Below are 22,004 nucleotides of genomic sequence, written 5' to 3' on the forward strand. Positions count from 1 at the left end.
TTTCCAAACACTGGTCTATGGGCCAGCTGTGCAGCTGTGTGCGGAGCGGATAGGAACAGATATGCGGACCCTTCCCAAGAGCCCAAGTCAGAATCTTGGTGTGCAGAGAGAAGAGTCTGTGTGTGTTTAAGTTTCCTCCAGGTGACCGGGATGCCCTGTCAGGTTTAGGATTCAAGGCATTGGATCATCTCGGAAGTTCCTTCTATCCCTGTGATCTGGAGGGTGAGCAAGCCCAGACACAGGGGCACGGTCTCGATGACCTTTTGAGGTCCCTCCTGGCCACAGAAGTCAGGCGATCCAGGACATTTATGGGCCATGTCTCAGGGACGGGGGAAGGGGAGGAGGAACGGTGGGCGGGGGTGGGTAACGGGATCTGACGTCCAGGAGCAGTGACTCAGGCCCTCAGCACCATGACAGTGTGTCTGCATTTAGCCACTGGCTCCTGTTTCCCTGGCGGGCGGGAGGCCTCTGGGCCCCCCACCCCCGCCCCTACCCTCTTTCCATCTTGCCTCGTGCTGGTCACTTCCTGGCAGCCCCATTAGAACCCCTCGTCCAGGATGGGCAACACGGGCCCAGCAGGAACATTCACTAGGATGCAGACCCCCTCTTGCTCTAGCCACTCCCCCAGCTCCCAGCTCCATGCTGCCCCCACCCACAGACCACCAGCACCAGTGATTACCCCTAGAGGGAGCCCCCCAAGGATGGTGCTCTGTGGGAACCCAAGAAAAGAACAGCCCCCACCTTCAGGAGCCCCCAATCTAATGGGGAAAGGGGAGACCCCTGCACCAGGTGAAGCGCCAATCTGACCTCTGTGTGGCTGCAGCAATCACAGAGGCCTTCCTGGAGGAGGAGGAATCAGAGCAGGTCTGGGCAGGAAGGACAGGATTTGGAGAGAAGAGCAGCAACCCCACATTGTAGCCTGGGAAGCGCCCGCTGCTTCCAGCGGAATAGCCCGCTGCTTCACCCCTCGCCCCGCCCCCCCCCATGATGTCAGTCCTGGCTCTGCTGAGCCGTGGGTGGCCAGAGAGGGGCTTCTGGGCCAGTCTGTCTCCATATGTGTATGGTCAGGTCACCCCAGCCTCCTGGAGGGATTTTTTTTTTTTTTTAAAGATTTTTATTTAATTATTTGTCAAAGAGAGAGAGAGAGCACAGCAGGCAGAGTCGTAGGCGGCTGATGGCAACGCTTAACCAACTGAGCCACCCAGGTGTCCTGGATTGTTTTTTTGTTTGTTTGTTTAATGTTATTTGTTTATTAGAGAGAGAAAGAACAAGCAGGGAGCAGGGGAGGGGCAGAGGGAGAAGCGGACTATCCGCCCCCCAAGTCTGAATAGGGAGCCCGATGTGGGGCTGGTTCCCAGGACCCTGGGATGTGGACCTGAACTGACTGAGCCACCCAGGGGCGCCTCCTGGAGGGCTCTGAATCAGAGGCCCCTGGGTCTGAATCCCAGCGCTGCCACTTACCCACATGCAAGCCCCGCCCTCTCTTGTGAGGCTCCACTTTCCCGTCTGTAAAATGGGAATGACAGCTCTTTCCCCAAGCCCAGACGCGTGGGGATCAAGTGGGGCAGTGCTGGAAAGTTCACAGGCAGGAGGCACTCCAGAAATCAGAGCTAGAACGGGCATCTTGCGGAATTCTCCTTTAGGTAAATCCTGCCCCCTGCGGCCCCGAGCATCTGCACGGAGCTGGAGCTCAAGCAGACAGTTCCCAGTGACATAACCTTCTAGACTTTTAAGGACACTTATCAAATTATCTGCCCCCCCCAAGTCCTGGCCCAACCCCCACCCCGGCCAAGGGCCACCAGCTTCCTCCTCTTGCGGCCCCAAAATGTTCTGAGAGTGGGGAGAGGGCAAGCACAGAATCTGGGTCCCCGTGGGAGCAGGCGGGGGACAGCTGCACATTCTAGCCACCCCCCCCCCAGGCTTCCCCCCTAAGGGCTGTCTCAGGCCTCCCTAAGACATGGCTGTAAACATTATCTGTCCTGAGGGAAGGAGTCTCTCACACAGGGTCCAACAGGTGGAGGGTTTCCACCTGCCCCACCTTCTGACCTCGCATCTCCTGCTCTCCCCAGAGCCAGGACCTTGGGCCCCTGCTGACCTGATGGCCCACCACCCAGATCCCCTCTTCCCAAGGACTGGAAGTTTGAGGGAGAGGGAACAGGAAGCAGAAAACCCTACCCTCAGGAAGCTTGCAGTCTGATGGGGGAGGCACAGTCCCTAGAGAGCACCCCCCCCACCCCAGGCTGATGGGGGAGGCAGGGACTCAGAGACACACAAGGTCCTGCGGCAGGCACGGGGGTCTGAGTGGTGAGGGGACAGGTTGCCCCCGGCCTGTCGCTGCAGAGGCCCCAGGCTGGACTTATCGGCCTGGAATGCCGGGCCATGAGCTCAGCCTGGGCCTGCGTGTGTCAGACTGTCAGCAGGGCCGCCTCACCGGAGAAGATTTCCAGCCCCCTCTGAGCCGAGGCGAGGCCTAAATTTAGCTCGGAGACAAGGGGCTGGCCCCAAGCCCAGGGCCGGTCGGGCCTTATAAAGCGCCGGCAGCCAGGGCCCGGCACGCTCCCCCAGAGCCTGCCGCCCACACCCTCTCCTGTCCCCCTGCCCGCCTGGCTCGTGCCCGGCCGCCGGCCCGTGGATGAGCCACAGGACCTCCTCCACCTTCAGAGCGGAGAGAAGCTTCCACTCCTCCTCGTCCTCATCCTCGTCCTCGTCCTCGTCCTCGTCCTCATCCTCCTCAGCCTCCCGTGCCCTCCCGGCCCAGGACCCGCCCATGGAGAAAGCCCTGAGCATGTTTTCCGAGGATTTTGGCAGCTTCATGCGGCCCCGCTCGGAGCCCCTGGCCTTCCCAGGCAAGTCGTCAGGGCTCGGAGGGGAGATGCTCGGGGAGGGGACCCCTGCTCCAGGGCACCTGTGAATGCTGCTGCCGAGCTGTCCAGAACAGGTGCTGCCCGACTGTAGCCACGTGTGGCCACCATGACAGACGTGGCCAGAGAGACAGATGTGGCCCCAAGAACAGACGGGCCTTCAAGGAACAGCTGTAGGCCCAGGGGTCAGCTCTGACACCAGTGGCCACACAGGGCCCGGGGCCAGGTCCTCCCTGGAGCCCTGGAGGACTGGACAGGGTTGAGGGGTGGGAGGAACCCTCCAGCCTCCAGGCCCCGGGCGGGCTGCCGTCCACAGGGTCACTCGGCTGCCCACGGAAAAGGTGGGCTGCAGGAGGCGAGGAGAGGTGGGCAGGAGGGTTAGGAACAACAGCCCAGGGGGAGGCCAGGCTTGGGGGAGGAGCCGGGAACCCGGGTTCTAGACACAGGCCTGCACCGGGCTCAGCTCACGGCAGCCTTCCCCACAGCCCGGCCTGGGGGACAGGGCAACATCAAGACCCTCAGGGACGCCTACGAGTTTGCAGTGGACGTGAGTGACTTCTCACCTGAAGACATTATCGTCACCACCTCCAACAACCAAATTGAGGTGCGGGCTGAGAAGGTGAGCCTGCCCGCCCTGCCCGGACCCTCACCCCCCCGTACCCACCCCCTTGCCCCTGCTGGGACCCCAGACCCAGACTGCAGACCTTGCTCCTGTCACTTGGAGGCCGAGGGCCACCCCTCCCCACCCACCGCTGCTGCCCCTCCCTGCCCCAAGGCGTGGAGACCCTTCCTTTAGGAGCCAAGGGCAGCTGAGGGAGCCATGGGGGAACGGGAGAAGCGAGAGGCGTGCAGGGATGCAGGCAGCGGGCACCAGAGGAGGTGAGGTGAGGAGGCAGCCGAGAGGATGGAGTTGGTAGCTGAGTGCGGACAGCTCTTCTGGCAGGCATGTGGGTAGGTGGGGAGAAGAGTCCCCCCACGTGACACTTTCAAGTCCCTCTTTCCTCCCCGACCCGGAGGCTCAGCCCCTACCCTGGCATCCTCCAACGGGGCCCAAGGCTGGGCTGAGACCTTGCCGTTCAGGGTCAGAGGCACTCCAGACCTCACATTTCCCGCACCCAAGGGTCTCAGGGTCACTGGGTCACTAGGGTCTCAGAGTCCCAGTTCCCAGGAGGCCTCTACTGGGAAGGAGGGTGTGGTTCAGCTTGTCCCCAGAGGGCCACAGCCACAGTGGCCCAGCACGCAGCGTCTGTCCAAGGCTTCCTGCAGATCCTCTGTGACCTGACTTCCTCTGCTGAGCACAGCGGCCAGGCCGCCCCAGCACCCCGGCCAGAGAAGCCGAAGACTGTGGGCACCAGGACCAGCGGGCTGCACGTGCCAGCCGGCAACCCCCGCCAGTGACTCAGCCACCCCAGGCTCCTCTGGACACTGTGTGCCGGCCAAGCCGCCGGGGGAGGGGAGGCCCGTCCAGCCAGGGCGGCGGACACCTGATGTGTCTGGGCATCCCAGGGGGCATGGCCCTTCTCCATGCTGTCTTCTCTTTGCTGCTCAGGAGCTCTAGATTCCGCCACTGAGCTGCTTCCTCCCTGAGCTACCCCACCCAGCCCCTTACCTCCCCCCTGGGGAGCGCCGGGGCTCCTCTGAGCACCCTGTCGCACGCAGTCCCGGCCACAGCCACCCAGGCCAGCCCCTCTGCACCTGAGACCAGAGCCCTCAATGTGGGCACACGGGGGCCTGGCTGGCTTGAGAGGAGGGAGAAGGGCTGTGGCTTGACCTGCACAGGACAGGGGTAGGGGCACCCAGTCCTGACCTATCGCCCCTTCCCCAGCTGGCAGCTGATGGCACAGTCATGAACACCTTCGCTCACAAGTGCCAGTTGCCTGAGGACGTGGACCCCACTTCAGTGACCTCGGCCCTGAGGGAGGACGGCAGCCTCACCATCCGGGCCCGGCGCCACCCGCACACGGAGCACGTCCAGCAGACCTTCCGGACGGAGATCAAAATCTGAGGGCCTCCCCCTCCCCGTCCCCTCCCGTTTTCCCCTTTTCTGCCCCAACTGGCCTGCCAGAGACGTTTTCCTCAACCCTCATGACAGCTTACAGGACATCTCAGCTCAAATTCCAGGCCCTGAGGTGGGTCACCCCCCCATCCCCCCGCCCCGCTAAACTGAGGCTTTCTGCTCTCCGGGGCAGGCCAGGGAACACTTTGCCTCACCGATGGTCCCCAGATTCCAGATGTGGCCTCTTTCACTGAATCCGGAATAAAGGGATTTAGATGGAAAAGGAAGCTCCCAGAGAACCCACTTTGGGGAAGGGGGACGGGGACAGGCAGGATCCCCAGGCAAAAAATCTGCAGGACAGACAGACAGATATACAAATCCTTTGATCTCTGGAGTTGCAGGGCAGGAGCGGAGGGGACAGGGACCTGGGACCCCCTTGGCCAAGGGGAGCAGGGGAGGCAAAGGCAGATATTAGGCAAAGCTGCTGATCCGAGCCGAACGGCACAGGGAAGCCGGAGGGGACAGCCACGGTGGGGACCCTCCCGTCTGCCAGGCCCTATGCCCCAAGCCCCAAGCCTGCTGCCGGGCTGCCTGCCTGTTTCCCCCCACTGGCCAGCTGTGCCCAGGGGAGGGGGGTGGGGGCACACAATGTCTGTATATAGCTGGGGTTTTTCCAATGCACCTGGTTGGTGATAAACTGTACAACAGCCCCGCCCCACTTACCTGTTTGTGCCCTTGAGCAAGGCCTCGCTGCGGGGTGGGGCTGGTCCTTCCTCCCCCCCAGAGATCCCCCCCTGCAGACAGGTCACCCAGCTGAGGCGGGAGACAGCATGGACAGGGCCTTGGGTCTTCAAGGTTGGGCCCCAGCTTCTTGTCACCCTTCCCCTGTGGCCAGTCACCTCCCCTACACTTCCCCCTCTTTAATCGATGAATCTATAGGCCTGGTGTGTGGATATACCCCACACGTGCCCATGTCCTGTCCTTCAAATACCAAGCGCTACTGTTAGCTGAGCTTGAAATCAGATTTTGCCATCTCTACTTTTATCAAGGGGGAGACTGAGTCTCTGAACGGTTGAAAGCCCAGCTCACTCATTAAAAGGCTGGATTTGAACCCAGGCTGTGAGAGCTACTCTCAAACGCCCCCACCCCCTCGCTCCGTGCCCCTCTGAGTGCCAGGGGGTGCTTCCCCTCATTCTGCCTCTCGTGGCCTCTGCACCCTGCCCCACAGCTTCCTGCTGGAGAGAGCCCTGTCATAGGACGAGCCCCCAATCCAGTTCCCCCCTAGTCTTCAGTCCAGGGCAGGGGACCTCCAGGAAGCTTTCATCCTGGGGAGCCCCAGATATCCCCAGTGGCACAGGCTTGGTCTCCAACATACAGAAGCAGGGGTGGGTGGGGGGAGGGAGGAAGGGGTGGTCTGCCATAGGTGAGGCCCCCTGGGGCAGGAGGTGGGGCCAGCTTCTCACTTCCACAGCTCTTAGGTCAGTGTCCTATGGGGGGGGCCTCTCACCCCTGCCATTCTGGGCCCCTTAGGGGATGGCTGGGAGGTGATGGGAGGGGGCATGGGAGGGCCTTAGCATTGTACCCTGCACACACAATAAACAACAGAAACACAGACTTCTGGAGATCACCTGCCTGAAGTTCTCAAACTTGGGATGGGGCTGGAGGCAGCCAGGGGGAGAAACCCCAGAACGAACGGACATGCCTTCCTGAGACCTGGGGCCAGGCCTGGCAGCTCAAGTGCATGTGAGTTTGCTCTGGCCTCCTCTCTGGGCTCCCAGACCCACCTGAGCAGGAATCCCAGAATTATTTCCCTGAAAAACCTTGCAGAGACTTCTCTTTCAACGGCCAGGCACCATCCCAGGCTTAGGGACGCCGAAGGCGGGCCAGCTGTCCTGCGCCGCCGCCCACCCGCTGGAAGCCCATCTTGTGTGAGGACCAGACTGGCTGAGTGAGCGGCTCAGGGTCGCACAGACCCAGAGGCAGGCCAGGGCTGGACCCTGGTTGGAGGGCTGGCTGGTTCAGGGAGTCTGGGTGCGCTCTGGAGGGACCCCCCCCCCCCCCACAACACCAGGAGACTCCACTGAAACCCGAGTGCCAGGCGCTCCCCAGAGCAGCTCCCACTGCAGGCGGGAGGAGGGGAGGAGACCGGAGGAGAAGGGAGAAGGGAGAGGGGGCGCGGTATTTCCAGCCTCCGTGACTCACTGATTCCACTGGGCTATTTGCAGCCCCGAAACTCATCGTCGCGGGGGTTGGGGGTGGAGCCGCGCCAGCTTCCCCGTCTCCTTCGACCCCCCACCCAGGGAAACGCTCACCTTGGCTTCGAGACCCCAGCGATGTCCCTCCCTGGGTCGCGAAGGGGGCGGGGGCTGGGCGGCGGACAGCCGGGGATGGGAAAAGGGGCAGCTCCCCCTACGTGGGCGGTTGGGCCCGAATACGCCCCACCCCCCAAGCCCCAGCAGCCCTCTCCCCAGACCGAGGTTTGGGGAGATGACGATTTAGCAGGGCACAGAGTAGAAGCTGTGTCCGAGAGAGCCCTCCCACCAAGGTGACCCTGCGGAGGAGGAGGGCCGGGAGGTGGGGACGGCAGGCCCTCTTTCATCGGCCCCGCCCCCCTGGGCTCCCGGGCTGGCCCTGGCGCTTTGTCTCCCCGGGGGGCCCCCCACCCTTTCCAGGCTATATATAGGTCTGGCTACAGGCCCTGCGCCCCACCCCACCCCCTCCCCGTGAAGAATAATTTTAGCAGCCCCATTCATTGAGCGCTTAGTGTGTGCCAAGCATACTGCTCATCCCCACAATAATTCTGCAAGGTAGGTACCAGAGAGGTCAAGCAACTGTCCCAAGGTCACCCAGCTTGGAAATGGCATGGCTGGAATTTGAGTCCTTGTCATATGGCTCTAGAAAGTTCTCTGCTGAGTCTAGAAAGTCCAAATCAGCTCCTCCTCCCCGCCCCTCCCCAACACAACACCACCTGAGGATTAAGTCAGCTCCCCTGCCCCAACCTGTCATCCTGTACAGGAAATGCCAACTTGTATATCTTTTTTTTTTTTTTTAAGATTATTTATTTATTTATTTGACAGAGAGAGAGATCACAAGTAGGCAGAGAGGCAGGCAGAGAGAGAGGAGGAAGCAGGCTGCCTGCGGAGCAGAGAGCCCGATGCGGGGCTCGATCCCAGGACTCTGAGATCATGACCTGAGCCGAAGGCAGCAGCTTAATACACTGAGCCACCCAGGTGCCCCCCCAACTTGTATATCTTATATAGTTTTTGGAGTGGGCCTGGGCAGGAGGGCAGGGCAAGTTGAAAAGATGCAGCCTTCCAGGGCTGGAGACCTGAGAGAAGGTCCAGGTCCCGTGGTGCCAGAGACCCGGAAGGGACTAGAAAGTTCCATCTCGTTCAGGTCCAAAGCTGCCTCCTCCAGAAAGCCTTCTACAGCTACCAACTCAGGGGCACAGACAAGCCCAAAGAACCCTAGGCCCAGACTTTGTGTTCAAAAGAAAGTGAAACTCAGATGACAGGGGGTGCTTGACTGAGGGTAAGGGCAGACCCTGAGACTACCCACTTGGTTGGCGGGCCTTATCCCCTGAGGGAGTCACTCTAAACTCTTCTTGGTGTGGTGGGGAAACTGAGGCCCAGGGAGGGCTAGAGCCTTCCCCAGGGTCACACAGAAGTCAGTGGCAGAGGTGAGATGAAGACTTGGGGCTCCGGAACCTCAGGTGGGGGCATGTCTTCCAGACCAACCCCCTTCATACCCATGGCCACCTTTCCGTGTCCTAGAGGTGTGCCCCCCCCCCCCCAGCCCATCTCCCTTCTCCCCAGTCTCCTCGGATCCCAATTCTGCAGTAGCAGAAGGTGCCTTTTTCTGCCTTCTTGCTCCAAGCCTGGCCCGGGAAGGGAGCTAAGTGTGTGTTTGTAGCATGTTTTGAAAAGCTAGTGAGCCTCAGTAAACAGTGGAGGGTCTGCCCAGACTCTGGAGCTGCAGCCCCTGGGTTTGAATCTTGGCTCTGCTGCTTCTGAGCTGTGTGATCCTGAGTAAGTAACATAACCCTCCTGTGCCTCCGGTGCCTACGTGGTGCTAATGAACTCCATGGCCAGGCTTGTCTTGTGATGCATGGAAAGGGCCTGGCACCGGGTAGCCGACAGGAGCTCACGTATGCCATGCTCTGGAAATGTCCAGTAGGGCCCAGCTCCTGTGACTTCATCTAATTCAAATGTACCTGGAATCCCCAGTATCAGCCACACTGTCTGGGGCTCTCTCGAGGCCAAGACTCAGGCCGGAGGGGCAGAGGAGCTGCCTGGGTAGCCGTCTCCTCTCTATGAAAAACCGGTCAGGTCAGAGCGAAAAGATCCCCTGGCCATCTCAGAAGATCTTATCTGGGCCCTGGAAGTGGAGGTGGGGGGAAAGAAACCTCTGGAAGCTTTAGTTTCCTTATCCCACAAGCAAAGATCGGGCACCGTCCTCCCAGGGCTGCTATAAAGAACCAGAGAGAGAGGGTATTTTAGTACAAGCTCAATAAATGCTAAAGCCTTGTTAGAATTGTGCTTGTTTTCTGAGCAAGGGAAGCCAAGCTTCCACTCACCGGGCACTGCCCTCAGGCCACAGAGAGCCCTGAGGGACACGGTGACTGGAGTCTGCAGGTGTCCCAGGTGGGAGCCTCTGGGCAGGGGAGGGAGTGTTATTTACAGTCAGCACAGCTGGGCAACCCATCCCTGGCCTGGGGTTCACCATGACAAGCCAGCTGGACCAGTCCCCAGCTCTGAAGCCCTCCAAGGCCTCAAGACTCAGGGACAGCTTTTCATGGGAGTCTGGGGGCTACTAGATTGGGTGTGGCCCTCTGGGCACAAAGCAGGGCTGCGGGCCCTCGGAGCCCCAGAGGAGAAGGCAAGACAGCTCATCTGTTCCTACCTTCCATCCTTCCGAGTCCTTCCCTCCCTCCTCCCTTTAAAAAAAATATCATTTTTTAAAAAAAGATTTATTTGGAAGCACCTAGGTGGCTCAGTCAGGGAGGCATCTGCCTTCAGCTTGGGTCTTGATCTCGGGGTCCTTGGATTGAGTCCCTCATCGGGCTCCCAGTTCAGCAAGGAGTCCGCTTCTCTCTCTCCCTCTGCCCCTCCACCCACCCATGTGCACTCTTTCAAACTAAAATATCTTTTGAAAATTAGACTTCTGGGGCACCTGAGTGGCTCAGTGGGTTAAAGCCCCTGCCTTCGGCTCAGGTCATGATCCCAGGGTTCTGGGATCGAGCCCCGCATCGGGCTCTCTGCTCCGCGGGGAGCCTGCTTTCTCCTCTCTCTCTGCCTGTCTCTCTGCCTACTTGTGATCTCTCTCTGTCAAATAAATAAAATATAAAAAAAAAAAAAGAAAAGAAAATTAGACTTCTTTAGGGGCGCCTGGGTGGCTCAGTGGGTTAAAGCCTCTGCCTTCAGCTCAGGTCATGATCCCGGGGTCCTGGAATCAAGCCCTGCATCGGGCTCTCTGCTCAACAGGGAGCCTGCTCCGCCTGCCCTCCCCCCCATGTCTGCCTCTCTGACTACTTGTGATCTCTGTCTGTCAAATAAATAAATAAAATCTTTAAAAAAATAGACTTCTTTGTCTGTTTTGCAGGGGAGAGAGAGAACGAGACGGGGAGAGGCAGACAAAGAGGCAGAGAGAGAATTCCAGGCAGACTCCATGCTGAATGCAGAGGCTGATCCGGGGCTTGCTCTCGTGACCCTGAGATCATGACCTGAGCCAAAACCAAGAGCCAGATGCTCAACCGACTGAGCCGCCCAAGGGCCCATCTCCCCTCCTTCTCACACTGTTCTCGACCACCGCCTATCATGCATAAACACTCTAAGGCACTGGAGACACAGCCCTGGTGAACCACGGCTACCAGGCTGGAAACACATTCAGTCATTCACACTTTAACTCACTGGTTCACTTTCTTCTATTTATCGATTCATTCCCTCAACAGAATTGTTCTGAGTTCTTGCAATATGGGTGGTAAGCAAAGTTCTGAAGCCCAACAACCTTAATTTCCTTTTTTTCTTATAAGATTTTATTTATTTATTTGACAGAGAGAGAGAGCGAGCGAGGGACCACAAGCAGGGGGAAAGGGAGAGGGAGAATCAGACTTCCCGCCAGGCAGGGAGCCCAGTGCAGGACTCCATCCCAGGACCCCGGGATCATGACCTGAGCTGAAGGCAGAGGCTTAACTTCTGAGCCACCCAGGTGCCCCCCAAATGCCCTTAATTTCAACCCTGGTTCTGCCACTTGCTAGCTGTGTGACCTCGGGCCAGTGGCTTTCCCTACCTGAGCCTCAGTTTCCACCATCTGTAAAATAGGACAGTGCCTCACAGGATTGTGGGCAGAGAGACTAACTGAGCTCAATCCTCAGCCCGTGAGTTCCATCTCAGTGAGGGCCCTGCTCACCGCTTCAGCCCCACACACCCTCTGCACACCGTCCCGGCCCAGACTGGGGCCTCTGCCCATTGAACAAATGTGAACACAGTGCCGGCCACCTGGCTCAGGGTCAAGGTGGCTTACAGCTTCGGAGTCACACTGCCTGCGGTTTGGATTTGGGCTCTGCCTCTTTCCTCATCTGTAAAATGCCCATAACAGTCATACCCACTGCTCTGGTCTGATATGAGAGGATCAGAGGTGGTGTGTGGTACATGCGAAAATATACATAGTCATGGGGCACCTGGCTGGCTCTGTCAGAGAGCAAGAGACTCTTGATCTCTGGATGGTGAGTTTGAGCCCCATGCTGGGTATAGAGCACTAAAAAATAAATACACTTAAAATATATAAATATAAATATATATGTATATACATACATACATATATATAATATATTGTATATGTATATATGTATACGTATAGTCACTGTTGGGATGAAGGGGGTGTTGGTTAGAAGCAAGTTGGGCTTCTGGAAGCATGGACCCCACTGGGTGGCCTGCCCGGGACTCTGGTCCCTTGCCCAGCAGTTCTCTACCCTACCCGCCCGGCCAGGACGGTGCCCTCCAGTCTGATGATAGGGCGGCACCTGCTGTTCCAAAGCTGGACCTGCAGCCCCAGGCCCACCCTCTTTCTGGAGGGCCTCACACTTCCTTCAAAGGGGCGCCTTTGAGCTCTTCCAGTCGGAAGGAGGTGGGGCAGACGTCATCCAGGTGACTCCAGGCTCTGAAGCTTCCCAGCCCCCTCCTGCGCCCCCACCCTAGCCTTCTGGTCCCAGCACAAGGGCAAGGGAAAGTTTCGTTTTGTTTTTCAGTAAGCTCTATGCCCAACCTGGGGCTTGAACTCACGGTCCCAAGATCAAGAGTCACAGGCTCAGGGTGCCTGGCTGGCCCAGTAAGAGGAACATGCAACTCTTGATCTAGGGGTCTTGAGTTCAAGCCCCACAGTGGGTGTAGCGGTTACTTAAATACATAAATAAATAAACTTAAAAAAAAAAAAAAAAGTCACATGCTCTACCCACGGATCCAGCCAGGCGCCCCTACAGGAACTATTTTTTTTAAAGGTAGGTCTGGGCATGTCGTTCTCGGCTCACAATTTCCAACAGAACCTGTCTTAGAATAAAATCTGAACACCTTATCACGGCCTGCCAGGCCTCACATGATGAGGTCCCTGCCGCGTCTCCGGCACTGTTTCGTGTACACATGCACGCGTGGTCTTCCCCCAACTGGAGAATGAGCTCCTTCAGGGTGGGCCCTTGTCTGTCTTACCACGGCTCCAACTGAGGGTCTCGCCCAGAGCACACAGTAGGTGCCCAGTAAACACCTGATGAGTGAATGAACACTCCAGCCAGACTGAAGGACTCTGTTTCTTCTTCTGGAACACTCCCTAGCCCTCTTCCCTCGCCTTTGTGTGGCTCACTCACGGGTCACATCTTAGATACCACTTCCTGCAGGAAGCCCTCCCGGATCTCTTCTCCCCAGAGTGGGCTGGACGCCCTCCTTCAGCCCCAGCATTATTCTGTATGCCTCACTTATCAGAAGGTGTGGTAACAGTCGTCTTCCTTCCTTGCCTCCCCCACCAGGCTGGGAGCTCCTGGAGGGCAGAGTTAGGGCTACTCCGTCTGGATCGCCTCTGCCTCGGAGAGATTCTGCGGAGTGGATCCCTCAGCTCCGTGCACCTCAGCTCCCTAACCTGAGCTTCCTCACACAGGCACCCCCAAGGATGTCGCTTCCCTGGCACAGAGCAAACGGCCAGTACAACTTGGCTACTAGGGTCTGTAGGAAACTAGTAAAATAGTTGTTGAAAAAATACGTGAACATTTAGCGGTTTTGTTTTTTAGAGAGGGAGGAGGTAGGGGCAGAGGGAGAGAGAGAAACTTAAGCAGGCTCCATGCCCAGCACAGAGCTGACTCAGGGCTCGATCTCACGACCCTGAGATCGTGACCTGAGCTGAAATCAAGAGTCAGATCCTTCACCAACGGAGCCCCCCAGGGACGTTCAGCAATTTTAACAAGAAGTCCTGGAGACGTGTTTCCTCAGCTGAGTTGATTAAGCATTCCACACACCACCATCCATCTCAGACCTACGCACAACCTCACGCACACGCCAGTGACCCCCGCTTCCCGCTGGGTATCGTGACTGCCCCCCGTGAGGCAGGGACCCCCACCCACCCCTTGTATCCCTAGGGGTGCGTGGGCCTGGTATACAGTAGCTGCTCAGGAAATAAGAGCTCTTACGTATCTGATCAAACACGAAACTCCATTACCTTGCCAAGCCCCTCCCATGCCCTCTCGACCAGCAGCTCCCCTTATCTCCCATTTTGGGTCACCAGGCCCTGCCTGGGCCCCCAGATTTCCCCACTGGTGTCCGGGTCTCCCAGGGACCCACACACTTGCCCAAGAGCCAGGATGGCGGCACACAACTCACTGGGCCTGCCCATCACACTGGGGCAGCCTGACGCCGCACAGGTCGCCCCGGGACAGGACGCCAGCCAGGTGGCGGAGGGGAGGCTGGATTTTCACGGTGCTGGCTCCTTCTCGTCTTTTAGATCATGCTTTGTGACCCGCTCAGAGGTCTTTCCCACCCACCGTATCAGAAAAGCTCGGTGCCCCCTATCACCTCCCATCCCCGCACCCCATGTGGGGTCCTACACAGCACTCATTCCATCACTGTTCAAAATCATCTTTATTGATTCATTTACTTATTTAACCCTGGCCCTCACCCACACCCACCGCCCCGAGGATAAGCTCCAAGAATGCTGTGCTGTCTTTCCTCGTACTCTGCTGAGCCTGGCGTGCAGAAGATGCGACATTAGGATTCGCCGTAGGACGAACTAGTCTCTTTCCCTGCGCAGGTGCCTTAAGGCGAACAAAGATAAGTAGGAGGAAAGAGGAGACCTTTGAGCGTGTACTTGATGGCTATTTCAGATGTCCTTGATCGTTCTAATGCTGTTCCTTGGCTCGGGTACAAAGACTTCTGCTTGGCTGGGGAAGGAGGGCTGGGCTTTGGGAACCTCAGTTCGGAGCTCTCCAGCCTGCTGTGCCAACTCGTCCTCCGAGGCCAGGCTCTTCTAGTTATTCTGCCTGGCCGCAGACACAGGAGGAGAGGGCTTTGAGCGAGCCGATGACCGTGCCCCAAGCTGAAGATCTTGAGGTCACAGCCTTCAAGGGGTTCCCCTTGGCTTCAGGAGCCTCCTGGGGGACCTGTGGACTGACTGGGGAGGAAGCTGGGGCCACCGTCCCTCTGCAGGCTGGCAGGGTCCCCCCGGGGTGGGCCAGGTGTCCCCCACCCACAGGGGCCTCCTGAGTCAGGTGGGGCGGGTTTTCGCCACAGAACAAGATATAGGTCTTCATTGGAGGAGTGACAGGTCCTAGATGAGGACCGGAGGCTCGGGGGGGCACCGGGGGTTCCACCAGGGAGAGCTGTTTGCCACGAGCACAGTCGATAACGAAAGTGAGGTGAGCGGCAGGGATGGCCTTCTGATGGCAGGCAGGCTTCCCACCTGGAAGGGGGGAGACAGAAGGCTTATGTCACCACAGTCCGGTGTGGTTTCATTCATTCACCTGTTCCCTCCGCGAGGGTTTCACTGCCCAACGGGCTGACACACAAAGATGGGAAGAGAGTGGGGTCTAAGAGCATGGATTTCAGCACGAGGGAGACCTGAGCTGAAATCCTGGCTTTCCCCTACTCAGCCGTCTGCCTTCCGGAACAGAGCCCCGGGCATCAGAGCTTCTGTGTGTAGGAATTTCCCTAGTGGACTCTGGTATGCTGGGTGGGGGCGTGTGGTGCTGAGGCTCTGCATTTTTTTTTTTAAGATTTTATTTATCTATTTGACAGAGAGAGACAGCAGAGAGAGGGAACACAAGCAAGGGGAGTGGGAGAGGGAGAAGCAGGCTCCCCGCTGAGCAGGGAACCTAATGTGGGACTCAATCCCATGACCCTGGCATCATGCTCTGAGCCAAAGGCAGACGCGTAATGACTGAGCGACGCAGGCACCCCGAGGCTCTGCATTTTTTGCGATTCCCCCAGGGAATGCCCGTGTTGCTGGTCCACAGACCACACTGTTGAAGTAATGAGGTCCTCGAACAAGAGGAAGATCCTGCCATCTTTTGCAGATGAGGAAACTGAGGCTTGGCTTGTGCAAATGGTGGTCCTCAGGGAGCACCGGGCTGCTCTCCCCTCCCCTCCCTGACACAATCTCGTCCCTAGCCCTGGAGGCCACTGGTCGTGCCTGGGGCCATCTGGGGATCCAGACATGCTGGTATCCCTGCAGTCTTACTTTTGTACCCTCCTGACCCAGCTCAGGGAGAAGCCACGAGCCAGTCCATCACCCTTATCAATGAAGCGAGGCCCAGAGCAGCTCCGTGCGCATCCAGAGCCTGGACTCTCCAACAGTGAATGTCTTGAGTTACCTAAATAAATTCTCTTCACTATGTGCTCTTCCTCACGACACAGTCTTGGAAGGAAGCTCATGTTCTGGTAGGTTCGTTAACACAGGGAATCCACAAAGCCCTCCAGCCCTGGCTTGAGAATCCTGGCAGCTCCAGGGAGGATGTCTGCCCTCCCAAGCCCCACCCCGACTGGTCCTTCTGCGGTGCCGAGACCCCCCGCCCGCCACCTCTTACCTGAGCAGGTCTCCAGATCCGTCTCAAGGCCCATGACTCAGTGGCTGGCTTGTTGGTCACTGGGGGCTTTCGGGGCGGGGGGGGGGGGGAGGGTCACTGCTGCAGCCACAGTGGGAGAACTTCTAGCTCTGGAAGGAGGAGAAGAACTTCTCAACAGCCTTTTCCAGGATGTGGTTCCCCACCCAAGGATCAGACCTTTTATATATACCGGACCGGATCCGGATCTGCTGAGTGAATTCCATCAGGAGCCGCAGGAACTGGCCCGGGGCAGCTAGCGGATCGCTTTGATGCTCAGGGTTATGTCAACAGGATTGTTGTCAGGTCACCACTGGGAGGCTGTTTCACCGAACCGACACCATTTCTCTCCGCTCCAGCCGCTTCCCACCCTTTCTTTGCCTCAGTCTGCCCAGACTTCAACAGGAAAATGGATTTCTCGGGGCGCCTGGGTGGCTCAGTGGGTTAAGCCTCTGCCTTTGGCTCAGGTCATGATCTCAGGGTCCTGGGATTGAGCCCCACATCGGGCTCTCTGCTCAGCGGGGAGCCTGCTTCCCTTCCTCTCTCTCTGCCTGCCTCTATCCCTACTTGTGATCTCTCTCTCTACATCAGATACATAAATAAATAAATAAAATCTTTAAAAAACAACAAAAAAAGAAAGAGAATGGATTTCTCACAACCCTGGATGCTGGGGCCAGATCAAGATGTCCACGGAATCTGTGTTTGGTGAGGACTCACCAGGGATCGGAAACGGCAGGGTCTTCATGGGGCAAAATGGGCAGGGGCGCTGCCTGGAGTCCCTTTTATCTGGGCACCAACCTCTCCACGAGGCCACGCTCATGATCTAATCGCCTCCCAAAAGCGCCACCTCCAAACCCCACCACACTTGGGATTCCATTTCACTATATGAATTTGGGGAGGACACATTTAGCCGACAGCCTCTTTTAAATCAACTGACTGTTTTTATTGAAAAAAAAAGTATTTACTTTATCATCACCATTTTTTAAGGGGAATGTAGTTGATGTGCAATATTGTGTCAGTTTCAGGTGCCTGACAGAGCCATAATGATTTGACATTACACATAGTAGGAAATGCTCACCACGGGAAGTGTAGTTACCATCTGTCACGAAAAAAAGTTATTACATTATCAGCTACATTCCCCATTCCCACACTGCACTTTTTGTCTTTGTGACTTCTTTTTATTTTTAAATTATTATGATTGTTGCTTTAAGATTTTATTTATTTATTTGAGAGAGAGAGAGGGCATGCGAGTGGGGAGAGGAGCAGAGGGAGAGGGACTAGCAGACTCCATACGGAGCACAGAGCCTGATGAAGGGCTCGATCTCACGACCCTGAGAGTGCGCCCTGAGCCGAAATCAAGAGACAGCGGCTCAACCCCTGAAATCAAGACCCAGCCACCCAGACACCCTGACTTATTCATTTTAAAACTGAAAGTTTGTACCTCCTTACTTTTAATTAAATATTTTATTTTTAAGTGATTTCTACACCGAAGGTGGGGCTCAAATTCAGAAGCCCGACACCAAAACCCACAACCCTGAGATCAAGAGGGATGCATGCTCTAGCAACTGAGTCAGCCAGGCCCCCCAGTGTTGTAACTGGAAGTTTGTACCTCTTAATGCCCTTCGCCTATTTTGCCTAACCCCTCCCCGCAACCACCCCTTTGACAATCACCAGTTTGTTCTCTGTATTGGTGAGTCTGTTTCAGTTTGTTTGCTCATTTGTTGGAAATATACTTTGAAATGAAAATCGGTATTGTTTCATTAAATGTAACAGTCTCAGCTCTGTACATTATCAGTAACTCTGCATGGCATAAGAATAGTGCTCCCCCAAAGATAGCCATGCCCTAGGCCCCAGAACCTGTGAACACGTTTCCTGACACAGCAAAAATGACTTCGCAAAGTGATTAAGGGCATTCCACTTCTAACGTCAATTCTGATGTGCGTGTTTGATTTCTCCCCACACCAGTAAGCGATTAACTCTGTTCTGACACAGTCTACCTAGAGTCAGCGAGATTCCACAGATGAAGGGCTCATTCCCAAATGACTGCCAATCCCCTCCATTGCTCATGCTAATTGTAATTCCACACTGTCCTCTGTGATTCTGATTTCTAGATCAGAGCTTCCCATGACCCCCTCCTTATATGCCAGAGTGGCACACAGAAGTCCGAGAAACATTTTACTTACTAGATTACCAGGTTTGCTTGTTTTTTTTTTTTAAAGATTTTATTTATTTATTTGACAGAGAGAGAGAGAGCACAAACCTGCAGAACCCTAGGCAGAGGGAGAGGGAGAAGCGGGCTTCCCACTGAGCAGAGAGCCTGGTATGGGGCTCGATCCCAGGACCCCAAGATCATGACCTAAGCTGAAGGCAGACGCTAAACTGACTGAGCCACCCAGGGACACCCAGGGTTCTGTTTTGTTTTGTTTCTAGATTTTATTTATCTATTTGAGATAGAGTAATAGCGAGAGAGATCACAGAGGGCAAGGGAGAGGGAGAAGCAGACCACTGCCGAGCAGGTAGCCTGACCCAGGGCTCAATCCCGGGACCCAGAGATCAGGACCTGAGTCAAAGCAGACGCTTAACCGACTGAACCAGCCAGATACCCCTGGATTACCAGTTTATTATAAAAGTGTGCAACTCAGGAACAGCCAGGACAGAGGGTGGAGAAAGGGATGGAGCTTCTAACACTCTCTGAGCCCACCACTCTCCCTGGATCTCCTCCACTCTGTTCACGGAGGATTAAATTATTACCCATTAGTGGCTGAACTCCCCCTCCAGCCCCTGCACCCTCCTTGACGTTGGTGGGTGGAGCTGAAAGTTCCAATTGGGTCCCCTAGCACTAGGTCCTTAGGTGACCTAGGATCTTTCTAAAAGCCAGCGAGGGGTTCCTGGGTGGCTCAGTGGGTTAAAGCCTCTGCCTTCGGCTCAGATCATGATCCCAGGGTCCTGGGATTGAGCCCCGCATCGTGCCCTGCATCGAGCCCCGCATCGAGCCCCGCATCGAGCCCCGCATTGCATGGGGCTTTCTGCTCAGCAGGGAGCCTGCCTCCCCCCCCCCCCACCTGCCTCTGCCTACTTGTGATCTCTGTCTGTCAAATAAATAAATAAATAAAATCTTAAAAAAAAAAAAGCCAGCTCATGGGGCCTCCCGGTGGCTTGGTCAGTGGAGCGTCTAGCTCTAGATTTCCGCTCAGGTCCTGATCTTGGGGTCCTGGGATTGGGCCTGTGTGGGGCTCTGTGCTCGGTGCAGAGTCCTCTCTCCCTCTCCCTCTGTTCCTTCCCCCGCTCACGCCCTCTCTTTCTCTCTTTCAAATTAACAAATAAAAACAAAAATCTTTAAAAAATTTTAAAAATAAAAGTTACCTTGTTAATACATAACAAAAGACGCCTTTAAAAAAAAGATTTCATTTATTCATTTGATAGAGTATAAGCAAAGGGAGTGGCAGGCAGAGAAGAGGGAAAGGGCTTCCCGCTGAGCAGGGACACCCCCCCCCCCAATGCGGGGCTCCATCCCAGGACCCTGGGATCATGACCTGAGTCAAAGGCAGGCGCTTAACCGACTGAGCCACCCAGGCGCCCCCAAAAGACACCTTTCTTGCTCTCAGCACTTGGGCAGTTTCAAAGGGTGAGAGGAGCTCTGTGCCAGGAATCGGACAAAGAGCAGATAACATATATTTCTTATGATAAATCACATTGTCACAGGTGTGCACTTTGAGAGGAAGAGATTATCCTGAATTATTTGAGTGAGCACAATTTAATCGCACTAGTCTTTAAAATTGGAACACATTTCCTGGCTGGGTTAGAAAGAGATGTGTTGATGGAAAAAAGGCCAGAGACAGGATATGAGACTCACCTGTCATTGCTGGCTTTGAAGAAGGTGTAAAGGGCCATGAGCCCAGGAATCCCGGCGGCCTCTGTAAACTGGAAAGGGATTTCTCCCCCAGGACGTTCATGGAGGAACCTCCCTGACAACATCTTAATTTCGGCACAATGAAACCCACATCAGGCTTCTCACCAATCAATAATAAACACATGTTGCCTTAAGCCACTGGATTGTGGTACTTTGCCATAGCAGCGACAGAAAACTGATAGTCCCTGCAAAAGTCAAAGAAAATACAATTAAATTCTAGGTGGATATTGTTGCTTGTGTGATATGACTTAAAAGTGACCGGGCACCTGTGGACACCTGTTCTCCTCATCATGTGATGAGAAGGGGACGCCTCGTCTTCCCACCAACGCCATCACCCAGGTCTAACCATGAGAAAAATATAGGGAAAACCAAACCAAAGGACATTCTGTCAAATACCTGCCTGGTGCTCCTCAAGCAGTCAAGATCATGAAAAGAAAACCCGGAGAAACCATCACAGCAGGAAGGAGACTAAGAGGACAAGGCAATGAAACACTTTGTGGGATCCTGGATTGGATCCTGGAATCAAGAAAGGATGTTAATGGCGCACCTGGGTGGCTCAGTCGGTGAAGCCTCTGCCTTCAGCTCAGGTCATGATCCCCAGGTCCTGGGATCGAGCCTCGAGTTGGGCCCCCTGCTTAGCGGGATGGGGCCCGCTTCTCCCTCTCCCTCTGTCTCTCCCCCCAATCCCCTGCTCATGCTCTCACTGTCTGTCTCTCTCTCTCTCAAATAAATAAAATCTAAAACAACAACAACAACAACAACCAAGAATTCCAGCTGTATGTCTGACTGGCTCAGTCGGAAGTGCATGTAACTCTTGATCTCGGGGTCCTGAGTTCGAGCCTCACGTTGGGAGTAGAGGTTATTTAAATAAATAAGTGAAAACGTAAAAAAAAAAAAAGGCATTCCAGCTAATAAGTGTGAAAGAATAATAGTGTCAGAAATGCATCGTTTGGGGCGCCTGGGTGGCCCAGTGGGTTAAGCCTCTGCCTTTGGCTCAGGTCATGATCTCAGGGTCCTGGGATCATGCCCCAAATCGGGCTCTCTGCTCGGTGGGGAGCCTGCTTCCTCCTCTCTCTCTGCCTGCCTCTCTGCCAACTTGTGATCTGTATCTGTCAAATAAATAAATAAAATATTTTTAAAAAAAGGAAATGCATCATTTTACAACCTCTAATGAAATCATTGATTCAGGCAGGGATCTTCAAAGGAAGGGACTGTTACATGGGAAGCTGATGGGAACTTTCCAAAAAAGGAATCGGGTTGCTCTCACCTGAACCCACTATCGATCTTAGCACCACTGAGGGCGTCCCTGATGTGACTCAGCAGCATCTAGAACATGCTCTTACAGAAAATGTTAGACCTGAACCTACTTACCCCTCTCCCGCGAATTTGCAGGAAATGGAAGGAGAGAAGAGTTATTCAGATGACGCACGAGGAAGCAAACAGAAATTCAGAACATGGGATGGTCTAGAGGACGTGATTCCAAAGAACATTCTTTTAACAAAAAAAAAGATTTTATTAAAAAAGATTTTGTTTTTAAAATCTTACATCATGGATACATAAGAGTCGCACTGAGCGATATGAGGGTTGAATGACGTACCTGGGGTTTGCTTTAAAATACTTTGGGGTGTGGAAGGGGGTGCCTGGATGGTGCACTTGGTTGGCCATCTGAGTCTTGTTTCAGGTCAGGTCATGATCTCGGCGTCGTGAGATGGAGCCCCGGACAGGGCAGAGTCTGCTGAAGTTTCTCTCTCTTTCTCCCTCTCCCTCTGCCTTTGCCCCTCCCTGCCTCGTGGCTCTCTCCCTAAAATAAATAAATAAATCTTTTAAAAAATAGTAAATAGATAGATAGATAGATAGATAAAATACTTCAGTGAGGGCCACCTGGGTGGCTCAGTTGGTTGGGCATCTGACTTTTGATCTCAGTGCAGGTCTAGATCTTGGGATCGTGAGTTCAAGTCCTACATTGGGCTCCATACTGGGCATGGAGCCTACTCAAAAAATAAGAAAGAAAAAAGAAAGGATGATGTATTACGTGCCTGTAGCCAAACAACTGTTGAATCTGGATGGTGGGCAAAATATTTTGAAAATATTTTGTTATTTGTATCTAGTTTAATATTTTATTAAATTATTTTATGTAGTCCTCTATTTTTTTAATAAAAAGATTTC

At 55.2% G+C, this 22,004-nt stretch overlaps 2 protein-coding genes across 2 annotated transcripts; one reads left to right on the top strand and one right to left on the bottom strand.

Annotated features, from left to right (window-relative positions):
• Positions 1 to 2,479: 2,479 nt before the first annotated feature.
• Positions 2,480 to 6,449, top strand: HSPB7 (heat shock protein family B (small) member 7). Its single transcript, XM_046017221.1, has 3 exons — positions 2,480 to 2,846; positions 3,347 to 3,480; positions 4,687 to 6,449. Exons 1-3 carry the CDS (start codon positions 2,633 to 2,635, stop codon positions 4,864 to 4,866), a joined length of 528 nt encoding a protein of 175 aa, XP_045873177.1. The 5' UTR covers positions 2,480 to 2,632; the 3' UTR covers positions 4,867 to 6,449.
• Positions 6,450 to 14,026: 7,577 nt separating this feature from the next.
• On the bottom strand, positions 14,027 to 15,960 carry LOC123955457 (steroid receptor associated and regulated protein). Its single transcript, XM_046027518.1, has 2 exons — positions 15,914 to 15,960; positions 14,027 to 14,790 (listed from the first exon to the last, which is right to left on the bottom strand). Exons 1-2 carry the CDS (start codon positions 15,945 to 15,947, stop codon positions 14,363 to 14,365), a joined length of 462 nt encoding a protein of 153 aa, XP_045883474.1. The 5' UTR covers positions 15,948 to 15,960; the 3' UTR covers positions 14,027 to 14,362.
• Positions 15,961 to 22,004: the final 6,044 nt, after the last annotated feature.

Source organism: Meles meles, chromosome 1, assembly GCF_922984935.1.
Source record: "Meles meles chromosome 1, mMelMel3.1 paternal haplotype, whole genome shotgun sequence".
Taxonomy (NCBI): Eukaryota; Metazoa; Chordata; class Mammalia; order Carnivora; family Mustelidae; genus Meles; species Meles meles.

Excerpts from the sequence above, each read along its gene's own strand:
- HSPB7 (XM_046017221.1), top strand. The coding sequence starts at position 2,633 with ATGAGCCACAGGACCTCCTCCACCTTCAGAGCGGAGAGAAGCTTCCAC. Across the intron at positions 2,847-3,346 it reads GGAGCCCCTGGCCTTCCCAG|CCCGGCCTGGGGGACAGGGC; the intron begins GCAAGTCGTCAG and ends CCTTCCCCACAG. Across the intron at positions 3,481-4,686 it reads TTGAGGTGCGGGCTGAGAAG|CTGGCAGCTGATGGCACAGT; the intron begins GTGAGCCTGCCC and ends CCCCTTCCCCAG.
- LOC123955457 (XM_046027518.1), bottom strand. The coding sequence starts at position 15,947 with ATGGGCCTTGAGACGGATCTGGAGACCTGCTCAG. Across the intron at positions 14,791-15,913 it reads GGATCTGGAGACCTGCTCAG|GTGGGAAGCCTGCCTGCCAT; the intron begins GTAAGAGGTGGC and ends CCCCCCTTCCAG.